Here is a 25,839-nt window from a genome sequence, read left to right on the forward strand (position 1 = left end):
TCAGAGTATACTTCACAAACTAGCGACATTAAATTTGACATGATAGAGACTACAACTCACACACATAGCAATGTACCACTGTGCACTTTTTGAGTCGGTATTGGGCTTTGCAGCCGGTACATGGGCATGCAGACTCGCTCTCGTCATGAACAGAATCACTGTAAGGGCGGGGGCAGAGGCGTGTGCTACTTTGGCTCTCTGTGGCGTTCGGCCACCACATAAGTCGATTCGCTGTATGTGGTGCTTGGAATATATCCGATCGATATAATACTAAATAATAAGGTTGGACAGTAAACGCTCTGCTCTGCCATTGGCTGGCCTAGTGACGTCAGCGTGGAAGCAAGCGCTCACAAGCAGACGACACGGCATGCGCGTTTACGTCAAGTTTTTGGCGGAAGATTTTGTTTATACCAGAATTGAGATGTCTACACTGCTTTTCTGCTGCTAAACTATCACAGTTAAAACTGATGAGTTATATTCTTTCTCAGCTTATGCCTCACACATCGGTAAAATATCGGATCACAACCACACTGACACACACTTGAAATTCGAAACCTCGGCTCAAATAAATGAGAAACTATTCATTTCATCGCATTGAAATGAATTTACTTAAGAGCTCGAAGTTGCACACACTTGTTTGTAAGAACAGCATTCCTTCTTTCTAAAGCCGCTATAGTATTCATGAATGTAACTTTATCCGTGTCTGGAAAAAAACTGTCATCTGTACATGTTCTCTTATTATGATGTTTCTTATTTGGTGACAGCTTTTCCAGAGTTTCCAGAGATCTCTTATGTAGTTCTCGTTTCTTATACCGTTTGGTTCTGTCTTCTGTTGCGGGTGACACATTGACAGTCGCGTTACTGCACGGCAAATTGCACGAAGGAACTGCATCTGGCTTGAGCATTCTTTTTCGGGGCAAATTAAGCAATTCAGACTGTAAATCCCTTAAGTAATCTGTTTCTGCGAAATGGCGAGAACATATTCGTGCATGCGCAACATTTACATTGTCTTTCCTACAACATTTTGACAACCATAGTTTTTGTAATGTTTCATTACGCGGGAAACTGTATCACATTACGTCAGTTCCCTTTGTGCTCCGGTTGTTGGAAAAACAGCCCGTAAAAGCAGAGCCTGGCATTGTAAAAATTAATTTTCTCACTCACTTGTAGATTCTCCAATAAGAATTTCACAGGACGAGCCATAAACTATAGAGCTGGCGAACACAATGTTGATCCCGCTGTCCACTATCGCTAACTATTTCAGTTCCGAATCAAATATCAATTACAGCAAAAACCGTTAACACTCCGGAATTCCGAATGTTTCCGCTGTTGACTGAGTACCTCAGAAGAAAAAACTCAATCAAAATACTCCTTCAAACACAAAACAACACAAGAAAAACAATCACATACAATTCGAACTGTGTACTGTTTGGCACAGCTGCTTCCACCGTGACGTCATGCGCACAACTGAGGAAACACGTTGCTTTCTGCGCATAGCTTTCTGCGCCCCCCTGGATATAACCATGAGACATCGGTTTGCAACGTACAGGCTGAAGATGGGTAGACCTGAGAGAGTGTAGCAGATCACTGGGCAGCAAATAGAATATAGGCTCCAAATAAAAAATCGACGTGTGGACACTTGGCAAAAAAGAGTGAGCGGTTACGGTTTTGTGACTGGACATGGCCCTCATTCCACACACGTGCAGTGCATGTCGCTTTCACAAAGCGATCTTTGCACATGCTGCGAAGTTGGTTCCCCAGTACACTTTCTTTTGAAATGCATTAGATACAGGCTATTACGTAATAACATAAACACATAACGGAAACAACATTATGAGATACACTGAGGAACGCATATACATGGACACAGTTGAGCACAATCGCCAACAACACCTCAAAAGCAGAAGCTGACATATACAAGCAGACTCATCAGTACACAATACGCAGAAGAAGAAGACAGGCCGACATAGATAGCTCGAGTAGCTTCATTACTATGAAAGTGACAGTGACAACATTGACGTAACATAGACACACATATAATAGTCTGTGCGTAGATATTGTTCTAGAACCCTCGTTAAACCTATATACATCTTCATTATAAACGTAATAATACGAATGTAACATAAATGTAATATAAACTAACCAAGCAAAATCAAATGTTTAAATATACGACAAAAACAGATCTTGCATATTACATAATTATAGCAAAGTAATGGGTCCACTTCTCATAAAAGTCTACTTTTATTCTACAAAACCATTTTACAATATTAATAATAGGTCAGTGGTGGCTTTTTATTTCCCCTACAGCTACGTAGCAATAGTACATAATTAGGTTTCGTTGAGGCAGGATATTGTTCCAAAGCCATGCAGAATTTTTTACGAACTAACCTGGTAGTAGTAGTAGTAGTAGTAGTAGTAGTAGTAGTAGTTGTATAACCTAACAACCATCAACTCACATAGCGCTCTTAAAAACAACATCGACACAGATTAGTTCCACAAGGGTGGAACAAATCGAGTTTTCCTGCAGGGTGATATTCATGTGGATAATACTAAAATGGTTAGCACCACTTGTCGATGCTGGACTTGAAGTTCAATACAAAGTCTCCTTCCCAAGGTGGTGTTGGTGATGGGATATATATAATTTTTCCTGACTTCTTTTATTTTCTTCTTAAATTATACCATAAACTTGTACTTTCCTACTTCCACATTGCCGTATTTTTATTTAAAAAGTAAGTGTAATTGCAGTAAGGAAATAAAAGATAACACCAAAGTGCAGACAAAAGAACTCCATACAGCTCCACGTCCACGTGGTCCTGCAGGGACAACAGTGCCCATGGTCTCAGCTGCATAACACAGTTTTGCTGTCGCCATGGGTACTAGCTAAGATGTCTGTGTAGAGCACTACAGCCTGCGTAAAGTAATAAGATGGCAGGTCCTAGTAATCAGAATGCAGCTGGAAAAAAATACATGTATATCAATTTGATAACAAGAAGTAACTGAAGTTCAGAGACGCCGAAAACACAATGAGCAATCGTTTAACATGAGAGATTCTAATCTCTTGGCACAGAACAGAAGGTAATGAAAACATATGAAGCGGTCATCTAATAAATCGCAGTGAAAGTACATACACTCAGTTCCTACCCAGTGATTCTGTGATTATACCGAAAGGATGGTTAGTTAAACAAGCGCAATACATAAAAGGATGAATCATGACGGAGCCTTCGAAACTTACCTTGTAATTAAGATGTTCGCAACATTTACATGTCCGTATTATAGTTCCCACAAACAGTTTCTAAGTTTCGTCACCCATTTGCCTAAGGTTGCATAGTCCAAGCAATTTCTGCAAGTCTTTGAGCAAAAGACTGCATATGCCATGATCTGCTGCCGATGGGGAAGAAGCCCTTCTGGGTTGCCAGCTGGAAAAAAATCTTTACTCGCTGTCTACCGACGGAGAAGTGTTTTCCCTCTGATTGCCCAAGAAAAAGTGAATTTTGCTTGATCTTCATACTGACAATAAGTCTCACTTGTGAACCTGAACGTCTTTCTATGTGCCAGTGAGATGGCTTCACAGCATTCTGATGAATGGTAAATACTAAATAAATCAACAAATTACCGCAGAAATAACTTATAAAAGGTAGTAGTTCATAACAATATTGTATGATGTCCCCTCCACGCAGAAAACTCGTCAGTCAATGCACAGGCCTCCATTTTTGAATTTTCTGGAAACTAGCGTTCGGATCCTTCCGTCTACTAAAGAATAAAAAGTTCCATTGAAAGTTTTCAGCAAGTTCTCGGGATGTCCCCTGTGGAAGAGCAGGACTCCTTCGTTTCTCATGGTACTGCAAGGTGTCATCCATCACACTCCTTTCTATTGCGGGAAAGACTTTCCACTGCAAAAACCAAGTTCTTCGATTAACAGCTGTAATAGCCTGCCTTAGTTCACTAAATCTACGAGTTAGTTAGAGCTCATTGTTTGTCCTCCATGCTATCTGATACTATAACGAAAGCAGCTGGGCAGTACAAAACGTGAAGAGTAGTTAGTGGACAGCTATATGGCCAGCAATAGGACGGGTGCAAGGCCCAGAATCTGTCACAGCTTGCCCCTCAGCAATATACCGTCACCGGTCTCCTAAGTGAAAAGGGTGCTTTTCCCTGTGGACTTTACAGGATTCTGGCTTTGCTGTCCACAGGCACAGTTCCATTCTCCATTTACACAAAGAATAATATGAATCTTCTGCCAAAATATCTGTATACAGAGAGGAGTAAGGTGTTAATAGGTGTACTAATCCATGCAATCATTGAGATTCCTTGCTATAAACGTGAGTATTCGTCAACAGACATTTGTAAGTAGGCTGTTTAGGTTTTTTTATTGGTAACGCCACCTGTGTATGAAAATCACTGGCTGTGCTGTGTGCAGTCTGTGGCTGCTTTGCATTGTTGTAATACTCGCCATTGTAGTGTTAGGCAGCTGGCTGTGAACAGCGCGTAGCGTTGCGCAGTTGGAGGTGAGCCGCCAGCAGTGGTGGATGTGGGGAGAGAGATGGCGGAGTTTTGAAATTTGTCATGAACTGCTATATTTATATATGATGATATCAAGGTAAATACATTGTTTGTTCTCTATTAATATCTTTCATTTGCTAACTATCCCTATCAGTAGTTAGTGCCTTCCATAGTTTGAATCTTTTATTTAGCTGGCAGTAGTGGCGCTTGCTGTATTGCAGTAGTGGGAGAAACGAAGATTATTGTGAGGTAAGTGATTTAGTGATTTGTGAAAGGTATAGTTTAATGTTAGTCAGGGCCATTCTTTTGTAGGGATTTTGTGAAAGTCAGATTGCGTTGCGCTAAAAAATATTGTGTGTCAGTTTAAGCACAGTTATGTATAATTGTTCAAAGGGGACGTTTCACATTGTACAACCTCAAACCAAATCAACTTAAATAAAATATGTTAGTGAAATATTATCAGTGTCAGTCCAAAAGTAGACTGTTAGGCTTGCAGAAAAATTTGCACACAATTATGTTATAAAATTGTACTTGTCACCAGTTCATCATATTATTAACTTGTAAGTTACATTTCACTGCACACGTTTCTGTTGGTCATAGTATACGGACAATATGTGAGAAGAAGGGACTGTTAGTGTTTGCACGTGTGTTAATAATTCAGCAAGGGACTGGATAACAGCATTGCTGGTTCTAAGGACAATTCCAAAAACTTTGTGAGTGCACAAGTGGTGGTTATGGACTTGCTATATTATCCGCAAGACTCTTCAATGGTGATTGTGCACCTACACAGTCACAACAGATGGCTGCTGGCCATCTCTACAAGGACTGCAGTGGGTCTGCACCTCTGGTGGCCCACCAGTACCATCATCTCTACAAGGACTAGAGTGGGTCTGCATCTTTGATGGCCCACCAATACCACAATCTCTACCAGGACTACAGTGGGTCTACTCTGTGATGACCTACCTACCAATGTTCTTCAAAACGTCGACTGACTCTGCTGTGGGTTTACTCTGTTGTGGCCCATTACCTGTCTGCATGTCGAGTCAGCACTGTCTTTCCGTTGGAAGGACAACACTACTTCTTCAAGACTGCATGGAAATCCACTATGTCTGTGTGCATTGTCTTTTACTGCTCAGACTTTGAGGAAAACACGGCAATTTTAATGTGATGAATGATCAGGACTGTCTTTATGGACTGTGAGAAAATGTTAGCTTTTGACCAACATTGTATCAATAAGTGTGTGCATTTGATTTCTTTGTTATTGTAATTACGATTATGAAAAATTTTAACAAATATGTATTGGCCAGTGCCCAAAAAAAATTTGTAAAATTTTTTGTGGGTAGCATGGGGGCTATGTAAGTAGGCTGTTTAGGTTTTTTTATTGGTAACGCCACCTCTGTATGAAAATCACTGGCTGTGCTGTGTGCAGTCTGTGGCTGCTTTGCATTGTTGTAATACTCGCCATTATAGTGTTAGGCAGCTGGCTGTGAACAGCGGGTAGCGTTGCGCAGTTGGAGGTGAGCCGCCAGCAGTGGTGGATGTGGGGAGAGAGATGGCGGAGTTTTGAAATTTGTCATGAACTGCTATATTTATATATGATGATATCAAGGTAAATACATTGTTTGTTCTCTATTAATATCTTTCATTTGCTAACTATCCCTATCAGTAGTTAGTGCCTTCCATAGTTTGAATCTTTTATTTAGCTGGCAGTAGTGGCGCTTGCTGTATTGCAGTAGTGGGAGAAACGAAGATTATTGTGAGGTAAGTGATTTAGTGATTTGTGAAAGGTATAGTTTAATGTTAGTCAGGGCCATTCTTTTGTAGGGATTTTGTGAAAGTCAGATTGCGTTGCGCTAAAAAATATTGTGTGTCAGTTTAAGCACAGTCCTGTAAAATTGTTCAAAGGGGACGTTTCATAACTGTTATCCTCAAATGTAATTGGTTTTAATAATATGTTATTTAACTTGTAAATATGCTTAGACATTATTTATTCTGTTTTGTTTTAATGCTCATGTGTGAAGTTGATGTTTCAAAATTTATTCTGATCTTTATGTATTTACTTATGTCATAATTCCTGTAACACTGATGTATATGTTTATTTCTATTCTATTGTAAAACCTGTACTACAGATGTTATCTGTATTGTTATGTTCTTTAATGATGTATTTTGTACCTTTGTAATTGTATTCTTATGTTATAAAATTGTAATTGACACCAGTTCTTCAAATTAAGTATCATTTCACTGCACACGTTTCTGTTGGTCGTAGTATATGGACAATATGTGAGAAGTAGGGACTGTTAGTGTTAGCACGTGTGTTAATAATTCAGCAAGGGACTGGATGACGGCATTGTTGGTTCTAAGGACAATTCCAAAAACTCTGTGAGTGCACTAGTGGTGGTTATGGACTTGCTATATTATCCGCAAGACTCTTCGATGGTGATTGTGCACCTGCACAGTCGCAACAGATGGCTGCTGGCCATCTCTACAAGGACTGCAGTGGGTCTGCACCTCTTGGGGCCCACCAGTACCATTATCTCTACAAGGACTACAGTGGGTCTACATCTTTGATGATCCATCAATACCATTATTTCTACAAGGACTGCAGTGGGTCTGCACCTCTGGTGGCCCACCAATACCGTAATCTCTACCAGGACTGCAGTGGGTCTGCTCTGTGATGACCTACCTACCAATCTTCTTCAAAACTTCGACTGACTCCGCTGTGGGTTTGCTCTGTTGTGGCCCATTACCTGTCAGCATGTCACGAGTCAGCACTGTCTTTCCATTGGAAGGACAACGCTACTTCTTCAAGACTGCATGGAAATCCACTACTTCCGTGTGCATTTTCTTTTACTGCTCAGACTTTGAGAAAAACACTGCAATGTGATGAATGATCAGGACTGTCTTTATGGACTGTGAGAAAATTTTAGCTTTTGACCAACATTGTATCAATAAGTGTGTGCATTTGATTTCTTTGTTATTGTAATTACGATTATGAAAAATTTTAACAAATATGTATTGGCCATTCCCCAAAAAAATTTGTAAAATTTTTTGTGGGTAGCATGGGGGCTATGTAAGTAGGCTGTTTAGGTTTTTTTATTGGTAACGCCACCTCTGTATGAAAATCACTGGCTGTGCTGTGTGCAGTCTGTGTGGCGGCTTTGCATTGTTGTAATACTCGCCATTGTAGTGTTAGGCAGCTGGCTGTGAACAGCGCGTAGCGTTGCGCAGTTGGAGGTGAGCCGCCAGCAGTGGTGGATGTGGGGAGAGAGATGGCGGAGTTTTGAAATTTGTCATGAACTGCTATATTTATATATGATGATATCAAGGTAAATACATTGTTTGTTCTGTATTAATATCTTTCATTTGCTAACTATCCCTATCAGTAGTTAGTGCCTTCCATAGTTTGAATCTTTTATTTTGCCGGCCGCGGTGGTCTCGCGGTTCTAGGCGCGCAGTCCGGAACCGTGCGACTGCTACGGTCGCAGGTTCGAATCCTGCCTCGGGCATGGATGTGTGTGATGTCCTTAGGTTAGTTAGGTTTAAGTAGTTCTAAGTTCTAGGGGACTGATAACCACAGCAGTTGAGTCCCATAGTGCTCAGAGCCATTTGAACCATTTTGAATCTTTTGTTTAGCTGGCAGTAGTGGCGCTTGCTGTATTGCAGTAGTGGGAGAAACGAAGATTATTGTGAGGTAAGTGATTTAGTGATTTGTGAAAGGTATAGTTTAATGTTAGTCAGGGCCATTCTTTTGTAGGGATTTTGTGAAAGTCAGATTGCGTTGCGCTAAAAAATATTGTGTGTCAGTTTAAGCACAGTCCTGTAAAATTGTTCAAAGGGGACGTTTCACATTGTACAACCTCAAACCAAATCAACTTAAATAAAATATGTGAGTGAAATATTATCAGTGTCAGTCCAAAAGTAGACTGTTAGGCTTGCAGAAAAATTTGCACACAATTTGTTTCACTGGGAGTAATTACAGTGTGATAGCACCATGCAAATTTTTTCTTCTGCTTTGGACCACCACTGAAGAGGGTTGGTGCTTTTGACAGGGGAAAGGTTCTTTGCTATGGAACTAATTTCAGTTGTATTAGAATCTCAAGCACTTAGTCCTAAAGCCATCAATCCATTCATACCAAGTGCTGGTATAGATATCAAATCACCGTTTCAGGGCAAAAACATAATAAAGAGGAACACCAGCATAATGCAGTTTTTCGTTTTGTGAAGGGCAAAATCTTACATTCTGAACATCTAAAGCAAGTTGCCAGTCTTTGCACCACATTGAAATCTTATGAATATCTCAGTGAATATGTATGCAGCTTTTTTCAGGTAGTATTTCATTATAGATAATTGCAACATCTGCAAAAATCCTGATTCTAGTATTAATATTGTCTGGATGCTCATTAATACACAACATGAAAAGCAAGGGTTCCAACATACTTCCGTGGCACACACACGAAGTTACTTCTACTGACGACAACTCTCCATCCAAGATAACATGCTCCGTCCTCCGTACAAAAAGTTCTCAGTCCAGTTACAAATTTCACTTGATACCCCATACATTTGACAATAATCATAAATGTGGTATTGAGTCAAATGATTTTCGAAAGTCAACAAATACCTGACAGCCTTGATCTAAAGGTGTCAGCGTATCAGGAGGAGGAGCAGGAGCAGGAGATTAGTGTTTAACGTCCCGTCGACAGCGAGGTCATTAGAGGCAGATCGCAAGCTCGGATTAGGGAAGGATGGGGAAGGAAACCGTCCATGCCCTGTCAAAGGAACCATCCCGGCATTATCCTGAAACTATTTAGGAAAATCACAGAAAACCTAAATCATGATGGCCGGAGACGGGTTTGAAGCGTTGTCCTCCCGAATGCGAGCCCAGTCTGCTAACCACTGCCCCACCTCGCTCAGTTTGTGTCTTGTGAGAAAAATCCGAGCAGGGTTTCATATGACCGGTGTTTTCTAAAGCCATGCTGGTGGCATTGAGGAGGTAATTTTCTTCAAGATACGTCGAGGCAGTTTTCAGAGAAGGCATTTAATAAAGTTTCACAAGATGTCTTATCACTCCCACCACTAAAAAAACTGTCATTTTCCCAGTTACCTGTTGGACGATTAAAGTCTCCTCGACAACTACAGTTTGATTTGAGAATTTACATCTAAATCAACTGAGGTTTTCTCTAAGGTTTTCGCTTACATCAGTAGGTGAGTCTGGTGAGCGATAGAATGTCCCAATTACCATTCTATGCCCACCGCTAATACTGAGTCTTGCCCAAACGATCTCACATACAGCTTCAATTTCTGTCTCGGCAGATTTGAGTTTCTTGTCTACTGAGACAAATACATTACCTCTATTTCCCATTTGCTTACCCTGCTTTCGATGAGCGCTTCGAATTCTGGTACTTTGCTGCGAATATCTTGACATTTTATCATTAAAATATTAATACTCTAACCTATGGGAGACATTTCTTTCGATCTCAAACTGATACTTCTGAGTTTCCTACAGCTATCGTTATATAGATAGGATGGAGAATCGCCTAATCTAAAAATCCCTAGTGAGCAGCCTACATGCAGTGAGCTACCTGAGAAGCAGTGGTGCGAAGGGCACACCTGATCCATTTAGGAGAACCCTACAGTTGTCAGCCCTATGGCGCAAGTCCCGTAAGTCGCAGCCTAATTTTTCACAGAACCTGCAAAGTCTCTGGTTCAGTCATTCCAATCGACTCAGAACCAAAGCGCCACGATCAGTTCTGAGGAGAATGCAACAAATTGTGAGCTTCGTTGAAAGTCCATACGAAAGCCAGGTCGTCTTAACCTTCTCTGACACGCGCTGGAAGGGCGAAAGAATTATCTTGGAGCCCAGACGACAGCCAAGATTTGTTCCGACGTGTTCGAAAATCAACAGTCGGTTCCACTCTGTTCTCTCAATGGCTCTTGGAATAGCCTTTTCAACAGTTTAACACTAGTCAGGGCGATTTTCAACTGCTTACGAATGTCTACCAACTCATCTCGTGTTCGAGAACAGCATTCACAGTGGGACAACAAAAAATAGTTCAAATGGCTTTGAGCACAATGGAACTTAGAATTACTTAAACCTAACTAACCTAAGGACATCACACACATCCATGCCCAAGGCAAGATTCGAACCTGCGACAGTAGCGGTCGCGCGGTTCCAGACTGAAGCGCCTAGAACCTCTCGACCACTCCAGCTGGCGTGGGACTGCATTTTGGCTGGTACAATGTATTACAAGGCAGTGAACAAATCACTTTAATTGAAGCCCGCTGATTATCTTCTAATCTCTTGAGTTAAAATGTTGCTAATTCCCTGTAAGATTTGAAGCAAACGCAGAAAAAGAGATTTTTATTAGGGCAACTCAAAGACCTGTGGTAAAAACTACTAGTTTTCTAAAACTTTTGTAGTTAATTATAGTGCCTAGAAAACTCTAAAACGGAGTTAATTAACGACAAATGCAGATAACATATAGGTCTTCTCCTCTTTGAAGGAAAACTAGATGTAACACAATATGGTTGTTAGAAAATCTGCTATTGTAATTAAATCACAAACACCGTTTTCTACAAATTGCTTGTAGATTATGCAAAGGACAATGGCAGCTTTCAAAAATTCTCAAAAACGCGAATTTATTTGCGTTGTATATTTTGGCCGAACTGTGAACCACAAACGCTGATTTGCTGCGAAATAAATTACGCATGCAAAACACTCGTACCGGTAGCTTAAGAAAGCATAGTTTTGTAAGCATCCGACAATTTTTCGGAATAACCTATTACTGGCGTAATTGCACAGTGAAAGTAGAGAACGATTGTTTCGAACGTGGATAGGCTTAATTTTTGCCAAAACTTTAAAAGAGTGAAATTAAGTTTAAACCTAGTCTCAACGATAACAGAACGAGTTTACTACGGCACTCGCGAATTTTGAAATTTCACAATATATTACTATATGGCTCTGAGCACTATGGGACTTAACATCTGAGGTCATCAGTCCCCTAGAACTTAGAACTACTTAAACCTAACTAACCTAAGGACAGCACACACATCCATGCCCGAGGCAGGATTCGAACCTGCGACCATAGCGGTCGCGCGGTTCCAGACTGAAGCGCCTAGAACCGCTCGGCCACTCCGGCCGGCTATTACTATACAAACGGGTATTGATACAATTAGTGAAAGATCACGCAGAAACGATGCGAACAGTAAAATATGCGAATTTAGAGCTATAAATCGGCACACGATCTTGTACACGTTGTCTCGCACAATGGAAAATTCTTAAGTCGGCTTTTACATGTAAGTAAACGTGCGTATTGCACGGTTTTTCACTTAGTTGATTCTGTGCATAGTTCTACACTGGCGTGCCGATGAAAAACATTGCAGCGTCAGTTTACCTCAACCAAAATCGCAAAAATGTGCAGCACGAACAAATCGTGCCTTCTGTTCGTTGCAACTAACAATGCAGGTGATTAGACTTCCAGTTTTCTGCTTTCCTTGAATCAAACCTACATGTGGACACGTTTCTTTGCGTCCCATGACGGAGAAGCCTGCCGTAAGGAGTCCAGGCCGAAGAACTGTGGTATAATTGCGAACAATGCATCAGTGTGCGTTCTAAGGTTTACAAGGAGTGCAGTAACACGAGACATGCAGATCATCTTGTTTCTCCTTTTTTTGTTTCATTTGAGCCACGTCCACCAATGATTTATGTACAGTATTTACGATGGTTGTAAACATATTACTTACATAGCCATTTCCTCCCGTCATTGGCATCAGATGTCACTAAAATGCCAACTCAGTATGGAATACATAAAATTTATGCCTCCAGACAATTCTCCTGGTATGTGCTACTTACTTCGCACACCCATGGTTCAAGTTCTGTCTCTCGGTGGCCTCACGTTTTGCTGCACTATTTATGCGGACGATCTAGTCTTCATTCTTACTAGCGGTGCTGAGGTCAGGGAGTCATTGACATGGATTACCACCTATGGCGAAGCTTGTTGTAGCTGCCTTAACGTCCACAAATCGAGCGCTATGGCTGTAGGTGTGAGACTTCCTGAGTACAGAGCTGTTCCATTGCATGTAGCTGCTACTTCCTATCCGGTACCTACGATTCAACTGCGCTTATCCTCAGTGAAAGTGAAGAAGAATTAGAGGACCGGTTGAGTGAAATCAGCAGTATAATGGTACAGAATATGGATTCAGAGTAAACAGAAAAAGACGAAAGTAATGAGTAGATGAGAATAGCGAGAAACTTAACATCAAAATTAGTGACAATGAAGTAGATGAAGTTAAGGAATTCTGCTATTTGGGTATGATGGGCAGAGCAAGGAGGATATAAACAGCAATATATTACAAAAAGATGAGCCTTCCTGGCCAAGAGAAGCCTGCTAGCCTCAAACATAGGCCTAAATTTGCGGATGAAATTTCTGAGATGTGGTAGTGAAATATGTATGGATTGTGGAAAAACCAAAGCGGAAGAGAATCGAAGTATTTGAGAAGTGGTATAACCAAGAATGTGGGAAATTGAGTGGACTGATAAGGTAAGGAACGATATGGTTATCAGCAGAATCTGTGAGGTAAGGAATATATGGGGAAACACTGACAAGAAGAAGGGACGGGATGATAGGATAACTGTTAAGACATTGGGGAATGAGTTCCACGTTACCAGAGGGAGCTGCCGAGGGTATAAGCTGTAGAGGAAGACAGAGACAGAAATGTATCGAGAAAATAGTTGAGGACGTAGGTTGTAAGCGTTACTCTTAGATGAAACGGTTGGCACAGGATATGAATTACTGGCGGACCGCATCAAACCAGTCAGAAGACTGATGTCGGAAAAAAAAAACAAGTTATTGGAAAAGGATGTTAATACTACGCCAGATCCTTAATGCTACAGTCGTGAAGCCGGGTGACGACGTTATTATGTTCTAATCAGGTCATTTGATTTGTTAGACGAAGGATAAAAAAATACTTGGTCAACAATTGAGGCTGCTAAGCTACGTATTGTGTCAGCATCCAAGAGACAGATATCACAACCCCTGTTCAGGCGGGCTAGCTAGCTGCCTGTGTAATTGCCCCGCCAGGGCCAGACTACTGTTGAGGAAACACGTCATTATGCCACAGTGGTGAGCTGAATTTCCTCATGCCTAACGTTGCACTTCCTCAGTCGCTACGTGAGACGCGGCCTGGTCATAACAAAGATGGCCAAATCTGTTATACGTTCTTGGCATCCACAGCCGGTTGTATGTTGTCTTCGACGGCTACCGACACCGAGACGTAGTCGACACCAACCGACGGCCTGAAGTGGGCCACCAACCTCGTCTATGTCCAGCCACTGACTTCCGTAGCTGCTGATCCATGGGCCACTGCTAGACCTGATACTTTCGGAGTAAGAAACAGCACCATCCCGCCGGGGTCGCCTCCTAGATGACTCTAACCGTCCTCTGGGTGCCTCCAGGGGTCAAGGTTCGAGATCACCGCCCCCGCGCGCCACTGGCCTCGCCATCCACGGAAGCGGCCAGCTGTTGTACAGCGAGGCCTGCGGTTTGCCTGACTTAACGTCAGTCTAGCTTCAGAAAGTCTTCTTTCCCGCTCTTCTTCTTCTTTGACGCAGTGCACAGCCACCATGCGGTCTTCGCCTTCTGCGAGCCAGGCTCTCTGTTTTGTGCTTACTGATATAGTGACGACTGCATGGGGGGTCAAAGTACGCCTTCGAGTCGACACCAGTAGCCATTGTCGGAGAATCTCAATGAGTAAAGTTGGTAGTAGTTAATGGAGTATTTCTGATTTCACAAGCACCGAGAAACTCAACAGTATCCTGAAACGACCATCCTTGGCAGTATTAACTGTGATCTCTGTCATAGAAATATACCTGAAAATTTACATTGCCAAGTCAAAACTTTTATTTCAGTAGCTAGCCACATCCCGTTTACCGGAAAATTCTATGTATGTTGCGACCTGCAATAGACAGTAGTGGTCTAGTATTTTCTACGTCAGCTTTTAGCTAGACAAATGAACATTGCTGGACACTGCCAGGGCGGTAAGAAAGTAACGTGCCGTGGCGCTTCTTGTTGCCTACATCCCCTTATTACTTTCTCTAGGATAATGCTGAACAGAACACAAGATAAAGCATCCCCTAGGCAGAGAGCTGTCTCAACCTCGAAAGTACTTTATGTGACCTCTCAGAAATCACAAACACTGATAGCTCCAGATTTCAACAATCTGAGTCGTGGACTGTGCTTCTGAAGTGATAGGATGTGTCAAAAATAGTGTTATTCTGAAGCACTTTTTGCAATGCGAAATAAATGTTCAATTCTTGAATATCCTAAAGAAATAAGACAGTTTGCCCTTACACTCAATTCTTACTCCCCAAAAGCTTATAATTATTTCAGGAAGTTTGTTAAATTACCCCATCCTCGAACACTCCGCAGGTAGGCAACTACAGTAAATGGCAGTCCTGGATTTACAGAAGAAAGCTTAAAAAAAATTAGCAGATGAGGTTCAACGTAGTTCAGGACCTATTTTAGCTGCACTTATGTGCGATGAGGTGGCTCTTAAAAAAGACTTAGTATGGGATGGTAATAAGGTCTGGGGTTATGTTGACTTAGGGCAAGGATGTGAGGAAAGTGATGATAGCCAAATAGCAAAAGAGGCACTAGTGTTTATGGTCACTGGGTTTAATAGGAGTTGGAAAATTCCTGTTGGCTATTGTTTCCTTAATGGTTTAACAGCAATTGTGAAACTTAATTTACTGCAGCAGTACCTCCGTAAATTGGAGGAAACTGATGGAAAACAGGTTTCACTGCAATAAAATGTATCAAAAATAGTTTTTATACTGCTCCAAAGGGTGTATTCAAATTGTTAACAGTGGCAGAAAGGGTTCTCAGGGACTATCAAACCGTAATATTGAAAAAGAATTTCCTTCTGTAATTGTGTGTGGAATTGTTCAGAATGTTGGGTGACAGGCCGAATTTATTTACTCGATTTTGACCATCTAATGGTGCCAGCTGAATTTGGAGAAGAGTCACATTACTCTTTTCTAGTCAGGATGCTGTTAAAATAGTATTTTAATTGTAGGTTACACCATTTGTGCAAAAACCAGGCCAATGGAAGAAAGAGGGAAACATATTCGGCAAATATATGCAAACTTATATTGTTTAAAGGACAATGAAAGGTCCTGTGCTGTCAATTGATCGTTTTTGGACCTACTGAACTATTTAAAATTGTTTTTGACCTAATCTATATGGGCAAGCAGCGAAATGAACTGCAACATTTCGAAATTAACTTTTCAATTAATCGATGTCAGAAGTGTGTTTCATTTCTTTTAGCCTTCATCACTATATGTTTTACAGTAGAGAAATCAGATTGTCAGTGCAGATTGGCTTTTTTTACGCCATGCGTAGTAAACAATAACAACATTCAGTATTAGCAGAAGACGTGTAGGCTGCACCTTGACGTTACAAGACATGGCGGCTCAGTTTTCAAGTTGCTTCAAAGATGGCGGTGCCATAGGCAGTCTATGTTGTTTATATAGGTCGTTGCTCAGGTCCATGTCAGCTGGTGACATCTGTCGATGACTCATGCCTATAACGATATCATCCTAACAAGTGACAGGAGCGATGCGAAGGCGCTACGCCTCAAAGAGCAGACAGGAGTACAGATGGATGATAATTTCAGTCGTCTCCCATACGCAGATGATATAATACTATTAAGCGAATCGAACACGAGTTGAATGAATGAGCCAGAAAATGGACAACTGCGCATATAAAATTGGGCTAAAGGCATATAAAGACAAAAAAGAGCTCCTCCAATTAAGGAAGGAGGCAAGAGCAGCGAGCATTTCTATAAATAGATAGCATGAGGTTCAAGAAAGTTCACTACTTCAAATACTTGGGACCTTGGTTTACCAGTGACCACAGTATAGGAATGGACATCAAGAAGAGACTGTCAGTGGGAATGAAACTAGTGTAATCACTCAGTGAGACACACAGCTTAGCGAACACTAAGATGAGAATCTATAGCATAGCGGTACACACAGGAAACGTGCGGTTCAGAGACCTGGATCATGGCAAAACGAGAAAAGGAAAAACTATTAATATTTGAAAGAATAGTAATGAGGAAGATATGGTACCGGTCTTAGATGAAGCAAAATATGGGGGTGGAGGAAGAACGAGGATATCTCTCTCTTCATGTAAAGTCGACAATACTATAGAAACTGAAGAGGAGATGAATCCAGTGGGTGGGCCATGTACCCGTATACCAGAAGGAAGACATGTGAAGAAGGCACCTGAGGGGAAACCAGACATCGGACGCCCCATGGGTGCTAGATGGACGACTTGGTGAAGGACCAGGTAGCTCTGTGACTGAAGACTTCTTAAAGAACCGAGCACAAAACAGAAAGGAATGGAGGCAGTTTGTGGAAGCCGTGGTCTTCAGGGCCTGTGACCGCTGGATACGTATTTATGTATGTATTCTGATGTCACTCTGTTCTGTATTTGCTAATGAATTTTAGACAGATGATAGTTTATGACTGTATTTAATTTTTATAAAATCTTAAATTACAATCGAGAGATGAGAACGACTCCCTTTCTACACTTCTGTTGTCAAATAAACTGAGATTCTTTTAATGAAGAACACACTGTCAATAGTGGCTGAAATGTTGGTACAATACTTTACATAATTGCATTGTCTTTAGCCTTGAAGAACTTTATGGAATTTCGTAGCTGGAAGAGTCTACCACTCACGACGTTGAACAAGAAATGGAGAGATGACGAAATACTGTTGCTGAATATCACATTTAGCACACATCTCCTACATGGAATTTTGTAGCACGCCGTTGTATCTCATGTACTTGGAGTAGTAAAGATGCTACTCCATTCGTTGAAGAGAGCGTCCAATTTTGGGCATCCTTTTTGCTCTGAGCACAGTATGCAAAATTTAAATTTCTTTTTCGTTGGATCACTTGTGCAAAACAGTTCACAAAAGACAATATACGACGTAAATTTCTACATTCTTTCACTCTATGTACGAATTTTGACACTTATGACGTATTATTGTAAGTTATCCCCAGTAACGTAGCATCAATTATGAATCTTCTTTGTAATAATTATGAGTACTGTTGTTGCAGACATGGTCCAAATTCGACGAAATCTTCTTTATGTCATATAATACAGATCATCAATGACAGTACTTAAGTTAAATCTCGGTTTTCAAGCCGAGTCAATTCGAACATAAGTTTTGAACTTTCGGTAGCAGTCTCGGCCATCATCGTCAGGCGTAAAACCACTGACAGCCGGGAATGGACACGGATTCCGCTTATATAGGCACGACTGCAGCCTCTGGCACCAATCAGACAGGGCCGAAACGACGCGTGCGCGGAGGATGAATTGGGTAGTTTATACCGAGTGACGACTTGTGGCGCGGGAGGGCTCACGTTTGAAACCGCCGCTCCCGCCTCCCTTCAAGCGTCAAGTATCCGTCTTTGCTTTCTTTCGACATCTAAAGCAACCTCCCCCCCCCTCCCCCTCCCCCCAACCCCCGCATCCTACTAAGTGTGTAATCCTGGTGTCTATTAAAACTGTTGCTCTTCATTCTAATCTAATACGCCCCCGCCATAACAGAATCCCAATATGTTGACGCATGAGTCACGACTCTCGTGTTTTCAAACTGCATTTTGTCTCCGTTTTCTATGCAATGCTCGGGTCTGGCCAGTTTTTCAAGCCACCTTTGTTTAATATGCTGCCTGTGCAATCTCTGCAACCGTGCGAATCGTCCGACCTGTATAAATGCTGCTGCATTCGCAAGTAACACCATACACACCGAACACACGAAGAATTATGTCGTCTTGCGGCAGCATCTACATATTCGCACAGTTGCAGAGCCCTGTACCAAGCAAAACAAAATGTTATACAAAGGGAACTTGACATGTCGCCTATAGCTGAGCATTGCCTGGAAAACGAAAACACCAGACTCTTGGCTCATACGTCAACTTATTGGGACCCGTTAAGAATGAGGCGGCTGACATTAGAAAAGACAGAGATAATTTTAACAGAGGCTAGGGGTATACACGTAGAAAGACGCGGGGGTAGGCTCTCGATGTCGAAAATGCAGATGCCTCACGCTTGTAGGGAGGCGGGATCATAGTTTCAAACGTGGCGCAACCCTCTCGCACCACCTAACGTCACTCTGGATGTCAAATGAAACACCATTCAGTCGTCTGGCTTCCAAACTTATTTTATTTGGCTACCAGTTTCGGTGATTCAAGCCCCTGACCGACGCGTAGGAAGATTCCACCTTGGTTCTGGTCAAAACAGGGGCCAGGAATACTGGTATTGGCAGATTTCTGCTTGCTATAGCGATTACCTCAACCATCACCTGCAGACTGAAGATCGTTGAAGTGATATTACAGAAAGCAGAAATCTACTAATACCAGTATTCCTGGCCCCTGTTTTGACCATAACCGAAGAGGAATCCTCCTACACGTCGGCCAGGGCCTGAAGATGACGTAATAAATCGTCGAAACCTGTAGCCAAATAAAATGAGTTTGGAAAGTAGATGGCTGAAAGGTGTTTCATTTGACATCCTGTATCGAACAACCGAGGCCCGCAGCCATCTTTGAAAAGATGGACATACAGAGACTTAATGTCGCTGTCCCATGGTGGGCCGGAGTTTTTATGAACTGCATAACTCACCCTCGTCGGAATGCGTTGTTTCGGACCTGTCTAATTGGCCCCAGAGGCTGCAGTTGTACCTATATAAGCGGAAAACCGTGCCAGGTCAGAAAGTTAGTGGTTTTGCTCCTGACGTCGACGGTGGAGATAGCCATCGAAAGCTCGAGAATTTTATTCGAAATGGCGCCACTTGAAAAGTGAGAAGATTACATTCAGACAAGCCGCACAGTAGTGACATAGCAGGAAAGCACGTGAGAAATTTTTATAATCTGACTCAGCATTATTTACGTAAATCAGTAAACTATTTTTGTTTGGAGCTGTCAAGTAAGGCTGTTTTCATTCACAACTGTTTAACATTGGCATCACTATAGGAAATGGAAGCGTAAACATATTGTTGAGCGTAGAACAGTTGTCTATTCGAGCGCTATCGCATTGTGTCAGAGCTACTGTGTTCCTTTCTTATCTCTGAAATTCTCACGCTGACCCAGATGTGTCCTGGTCATCGTACTCTTCTGGCCTTCGTTCTTCCATTCAAAACAAAGAACAATGAGTGATAACGCGATGCATGATGTAAGGAAACTCCCCTCTTTCCTATCTTATCGTCGACTTTAAGTGAGTAGCGATACAGCTACACTTAAAAGGAAGTGAAATGTAAGCCATTATACGAGTGCGACGTTCAGAATGCTGGGGTGTCGCGTTCCCCTGCAGTTACCAGCTGCCCTAGCAGGTAAGGAAGCTCTCACATGTAGTCATATGCAGAGCCTTCGAACTGATGACATTTCGAAAACCATTTCTATGACAGTTATATATAATACAGTCACTTTTCAACTTAATTTGTGTGCTCTCTCATGTAGTTCGATCCGTGGATGAATATGCTATTAAGCATATTAGTCTAGTTTTATTCTTCTTTCCAGTGCCTTCCGCCTCAGTTGTTCCGACAGTTATTTCGACTACCATTCTGGTAAATATCGGAACGGGACTGTAACCCGACTGCTTCCAGAAACTGCGTAACACTGGTTTACAAGGCTGCCTAATAGTTGCCATTTTCTACTCTTTATCTGTTTATGGGATGAATCTCTCACTCTGCAGCGGAAGGAGCACTTTCTCGGAACTTCCTAACTGATTGAAACTCTGTGCCAAACCGGGGTACGAATTCATAGCTCCAGCTGTCAAGGGCAATGATCCAACGTCCCTGGATAGATCAGTAGGTGTTGCTACACACTAGTGAAATATATCCGCTGCAGAGGGCAGCACAATGTACAGACTTAACAGAACACCAACAGATGGCGTAGGAGTTCATTCCCCGAAATCCTCCCCACCTTGGACCAGCTGGACCGCTCGACAGATCTTAATACCATCTGGCTGGCAGAGGATGATGCACCGTATTTTACTGTCTCTGGCATGCCGCACTTCTTCTACCACAGCCCTCTTCCACAAGTGCCGTGGTTTGATGTCTTCTTGGAGCAGAACAACCTCTCCAATTCTCGGTTTCCTCTGCGAAGGGTATCCCTTCACCTCATGATATTTTCTTAGCAGCAGGAGGTATTCTGTCTTCCACCTGCGCCAGATGTCGTCATTGACCTTTTGTCTGAGTCGGAACTCCTTGGCAAGGTCTTTTCTAGTTGCTGGCTCTGGCCCACATGGAATTGTTACTAATTTCCCACCATTTAGAAAGTGGGCTGGCGTCAGTGCAGTGTCACTCTCTCCTTGAGTGATGGGTCGTGAGTTTATTGTGGCTTCTATGCTGATCAAGGTGGTATTCAAGCTCTCTTCATCCACCTGGGAGCGACCAAGAGCTTTCCTCAGGCAGCGCTTGACTGAGCCTATCATGCGTTCCCACCAGCCTCCCCACCAAGCCGCACGTGGTGGTATGAATTTCCAAGTGATTTCATGGTGGGCACAGTAGAGCTGTACGTCAGTATGCTGCATGGTTTTGAAAAGCTCTGCCAGTTCTGAGTTGGCTGCATGGAATGTTGTAGCATTGTCTGAGTAGACAGTGACTGGTAGGCTCCTACGTCCTGCAAAGCGTTGCATGGCCATCAAAAACCTGTCAGTGGACATGTCAGTGGCAAGTTCAATATGAATGGCCCGTGTTGTTGCACATGTGAATAGGATCATGTAGGACTTTTTTGTTTGATGTCCATATTTGACATATAATGGTCCGGCAAAATCGATGCCTGTTACCGCAAATGGTCTTGAAGGCTGAACTCCGTCTAGAGGTAATGGGGTCTCCATCTCTTCATACCGGCGACTGTGTATTATCTTGCATGGTAGGAAAGAGTGAAAAACTCTCCAAACAGCTTGTCGTCCTCGCAGCATCCAAAATTCTTATCGCAGGTCCCCTAACACAATCCGCACACCGAGATGATGCAGTCTTACATGTGTGTGTCTGATGAGAAGCTCAGTGAAATGGTGACGTCCATCCAATATAACTGGATGCTTCTCTGAGTGTGACAGTGCAGCACATTGCAGCCTACCACCAAGACGAAGGATGCCATCCGATATAAAGGGATTGTATCGAGCAATCTTTGATTCCTTGGGCAATTGTTCTCCCTTACGCAATGCAGACAGTTCACTAGTGAATAGTTCCTCTTGAACTCTTCTGATCCAGTAGGTGCGGGCGTTTTGTAATTCCAAAGCACTAAAACTGCCGGAAATTCTATTTTTGTTTCTTATTGTGCTGATAAATCGAAATACAAAGGCAGTTATATGCAGTACTCGCCAATATGAACTAAACCTTGCAATGTCCAGTAGTGGTTCAGTGACGCTGATCAGAGTGACATTTGCTCTCGTTTTGGCTTCTGGCATTGATGGAGGTGGGGATAAGATTTCCAGTGGCCAGAACTCCTTGTCTTCTGAAAGCCATGGTGGACCACCCCACCAGATATCAAGAGTGGCTAGCAGATTTGCTTCTAGTCCCCGCGTGAGATGATCTGCTGGATTTTGGCTTCCCGGACAATGCCTCCATTGGCTGGGTGTGGTGTATGTCAATATCTCTGTCACGCGATTACAGATAAATGTTTTCCATTTGTTTGGATCACTCCGTACCCATTCCAAAGTGACTGTCGAGTCGCTCCACAAGGTAGCTCTGTTGGCATCAAACCCTGTTTCCTGGCAAAGGTAATGAAGGAGTCGTGATCCGACCAATGCAGCAAGTAACTCCAACCTGGGTAGAGTTACCTTCTTGATAGGAGCCAGTCTGTTCTTGCTACAGACAAGGTGCACAGTGTATCCAGTTTCAGTAGATGTCCTTATATACAAAACAGCGCCGTAAGCTCTTTCAGATGCATCACAGAATACATGCACCTCCGCAGAGCCACCTGTGCCCAGCGTCCCTATCCATCTAGGAATATGTAGTGATGACAAGTGATGAAGCTTTGAGACCCATGAGTGCCAACGACATGCAAGATCTGTGGGCAAAACTTCCTCCCATGTAAGACCCCTCAGCCATGTGTCTTGGAAAATTACCTTTGAAACGAGCCCAACAGGAGTGAACACACCCAGGGGGTCATAAAACTGAGCAGCTGCTCGAAGAACATTTCTCTTGGCAGCCAGTTTGTCCATTAGATTTTCAGCTATCTTCTCGTAGTCACTGCAGATAGAGTCATCTTCTGTGTTCCAATTAATTCCTAACACTTGGGTTGTGGTCTTTGTTTGAAGGCTTTTGACATCCCATATTGCCTTCACATCATTCGAATTAGTCGCCCATTTGGACAATGGAAGACTTATCTGCTGGAAAAGTTCTGTCAGTTCATGGTAAACAGTTGCAGCGGTGTCGCTGTCTCTAACACTCGCTACGAAATCGTCCATGAATACTGACTTGTTTACAAGTCTTGAAGATTGTGGATATTTTTCACTATTTAGTGCTGCTAGCTCCCTTATGGCAGCTGACAACAGGAATGGGCTTGGTGCAAGTCCAAATGGCAAACTTTTGAAGCGATATGTAATCACGTCACTTGTGGTCATGTAGGCACCACTTCCAGCTTGCTCAACACGATACCAAAGGAACATCGTGAGGTCTCTGTCTTCTTCTTTCAACGTTAACTGCAGGAAAGCTTGGTCCACATCACACACTAATCCCACTGGAAGTGTGCGGAATCGTACTAAAGATTGCTAGAATATCCTGAAGTAAGTTTGGTCCCTTTTCGAGGGCATCATTCAGCCAGAGTCTCTATGTGAGGATGCATTGAAGACTATTCTGTACTTCACACTTCCATTGATGCATTTCTTCACAATGTGGTGTGGCAAGTAGAATGTGTTTCCAGCAGTACAGTCCTCAGGTGCTACCTCTACCTGGTTCTTCTCAATATATTTCGACATGGTCTCGTGGTAAATGACCTTCAGCTCTTCATTCCCTCGCAGCTTGTTTTGTAAGGAGCGAAGACGCGCTTCAGCAGTTGTGCGGTTGCAGGAGAGAGGCATATCCTTCTTTCGAGACAGAGATACAACTCTGCGGCCATATTCCACACAGTATGATTCTCGGAATTCCTGATAAATAGGGTGGTCCATGGGTTTTATTGCTCGCTCTTGATGTCCTGTTATCCCGATTGTCTCCAGGTCCCAAAATCGGCGCACTGACTCATCAGATATATTACTGCAGCTGCCCTGAATAAAGTTGACAGTTGCTCTGTTGACGGTGGTGCTAGATCTGTTTCCACTGAGAACATATCCAAAGATTGTTGGGAGAAGAACCAATGATGGTGATACCTTGATTGGTTGTTCCAAAGTCACGATTCTCCAGTAATAATCAGCTCCAATCAGGATCTCAATAGGTAGATCTTCAGTGTCTCCTTTAGGATCTGCGAGTGGTGTACCACCCCTCAAGGCCATATCTCCTACATCTTGTTGGTTGCTGTGAAAAATTATTTGTGCTTTCAGAGGCTGTTACTGATATGTGGGAATTAGTGGAGCACCCCATCATATTAAACTGCACCTTCTTCCGTGAGAGTGATGAACTGTAACTGGATTCGAAAGGGTTGTCTCCAGAGTAGTGCTTCCAATGACAGTTGGAGAGATTCGATCAGTGAATGGTGAATGAAACTCGATTCACTCCCTGTGTCCAGGATGGCACGTGTCTGTTTGCTCTTACCAGTTGGTCCTGTGATACGCACACGAGCCGTCTGCAGGTATGTGAAGTTAGAAGTCATAGTTTCAATTTTATTTACTGTTGTGGTATGGCTACTACAGATAGAAATGTGATGCTCCCCCTTACATTTCGCACAGGACGCCTTTCCCCGTTTGAAACACTGACTTCTGTTGTGGCCACGTCTCAGGCACAGAAAGCAACGGCTCATTGTCTTGAGGGCGTCGATTTTTGCCTGCAAGCTTGCAATCTTTTGTCAGTCTTGGCCCCAGTGCCCTCTTTCGCCGCAATACACACAGAAGGGCTCTGAATTCTGTTGTTTCTTCTTGTCCCTCTTCGTTTTAACCTTTACATGGAAGGCAGATGCTGTTGGTACGTAATTTTCGTGTGGTACAGTATCTCCACGAATTTTGCGTGTGTTGATAGCTCCTTCCACCTCTTCATTTAAGAACTCCATAAGGTTGGTGAGGTTCCCTTCTTCAATCTTTTGCCTTCGGGCATGAACAAGCCAATTTTCGCAAATTTCTTCAGGAAAGGCTCGAAGAAGATTGGGTACAAGCACTCTCCCATAAGAGTCCACATTTTCTCCTAGTGCTCGTAGTGCTTGGATGCGCTTATGGCACTGAATGTAGGTGGAATTGAGAGACTCTGGACTGCCTGAAGTCGAAGTGTTAAGATTCTCCAAGAAATCCAGGTGACTTTGGATAATTCTGTTCCTATCCCCATATTTGGATTTCAAAATTTGCTTAGTCTGCTCATATGTATCAGCTGTAGCAGCAATGCCATCGACCAAGTCCTTAGGTTCCCCATCAAGGTAACCACGGAGGAATACATGCTTGTTCATTGTTGACACCATCGGATTCTCTTCGATGGAAGCTGTGAATTGCTCCCAAAATCGAGGCCAAGCTTCTACATCCCCTGAGAATGCGTGCAGTTTGATAGTAGGCAATTTTATGTCCATACAGGCGTGTTGTTGAGCCGCTGACGTCGCATTCCTGTCCCCTGAGCGCGCTCCTCCTAGAAGGCCTTTCGCCTTTCGGAGGGCGCTTTTGCATTTATCAATATATTCCTCACAAGCTTCCATGTCAGCTTCGTATTCGGAGTCATCCAGCAAGTCCTGTATTGTGTCGTTGAGTCGGGTCAACTCTTCTAATGTTCCCTGTAGGCGTTCCTGGAAGTGTTCTACTTCTCCTGCAGCTGTAGAACCATCGAAGGCGCTTATTTGGCTGACGAAACGCGTCGCATTCGATCGCAAGGTCGTCCGCTTCCGGTGTAGCCTCCCCAAGTTCATAGCTACTGCTTCTGCCATGGTGAGTTGGTGGTTTTGCTTTCTGCCGCGAGAGTGCGTTCAAGGTCAAGACACCCCGTCAGTTGGATTCTATCGCTAAGGGATGGCGCTGTCCTGGAGTGTGAACCCTTAGCAGCCCCTAGTGATGTTTGTAGTTCTCAAGAGATGGCGCGGCCGTGCAGTTTCCAACTTCCGCGACTTTTAGTAGTGGTCGCTGTTGCTAACAGATGGCGCTGCAGTCTACCAATACTTTAGCAAGTCCCATTTGTGCTTTGCAAATAATACACCAACTGCCCTCTATTGCT

The 25,839-nt window shown here is 42.9% G+C and overlaps 1 protein-coding gene across 1 annotated transcript in view; it reads left to right on the top strand.

Moving 5' to 3' along the window:
• The first annotated feature begins 19,827 nt into the window (after positions 1 to 19,827).
• The window catches only part of LOC126260052 (facilitated trehalose transporter Tret1-like), a 108,913-nt gene continuing 102,901 nt past the window's right edge, over positions 19,828 to 25,839 (top strand). Inside the window, exon 1 of the mRNA XM_049957241.1 lies at positions 19,828 to 19,890. Coding sequence (XP_049813198.1) covers positions 19,845 to 19,890 — 46 coding nt within the window. The 5' untranslated portion in view covers positions 19,828 to 19,844. The remainder of the gene's footprint in view (positions 19,891 to 25,839) is intronic.

Source organism: Schistocerca nitens, chromosome 5, assembly GCF_023898315.1.
Source record: "Schistocerca nitens isolate TAMUIC-IGC-003100 chromosome 5, iqSchNite1.1, whole genome shotgun sequence".
Lineage (NCBI taxonomy): Eukaryota > Metazoa > Arthropoda > Insecta > Orthoptera > Acrididae > Schistocerca > Schistocerca nitens.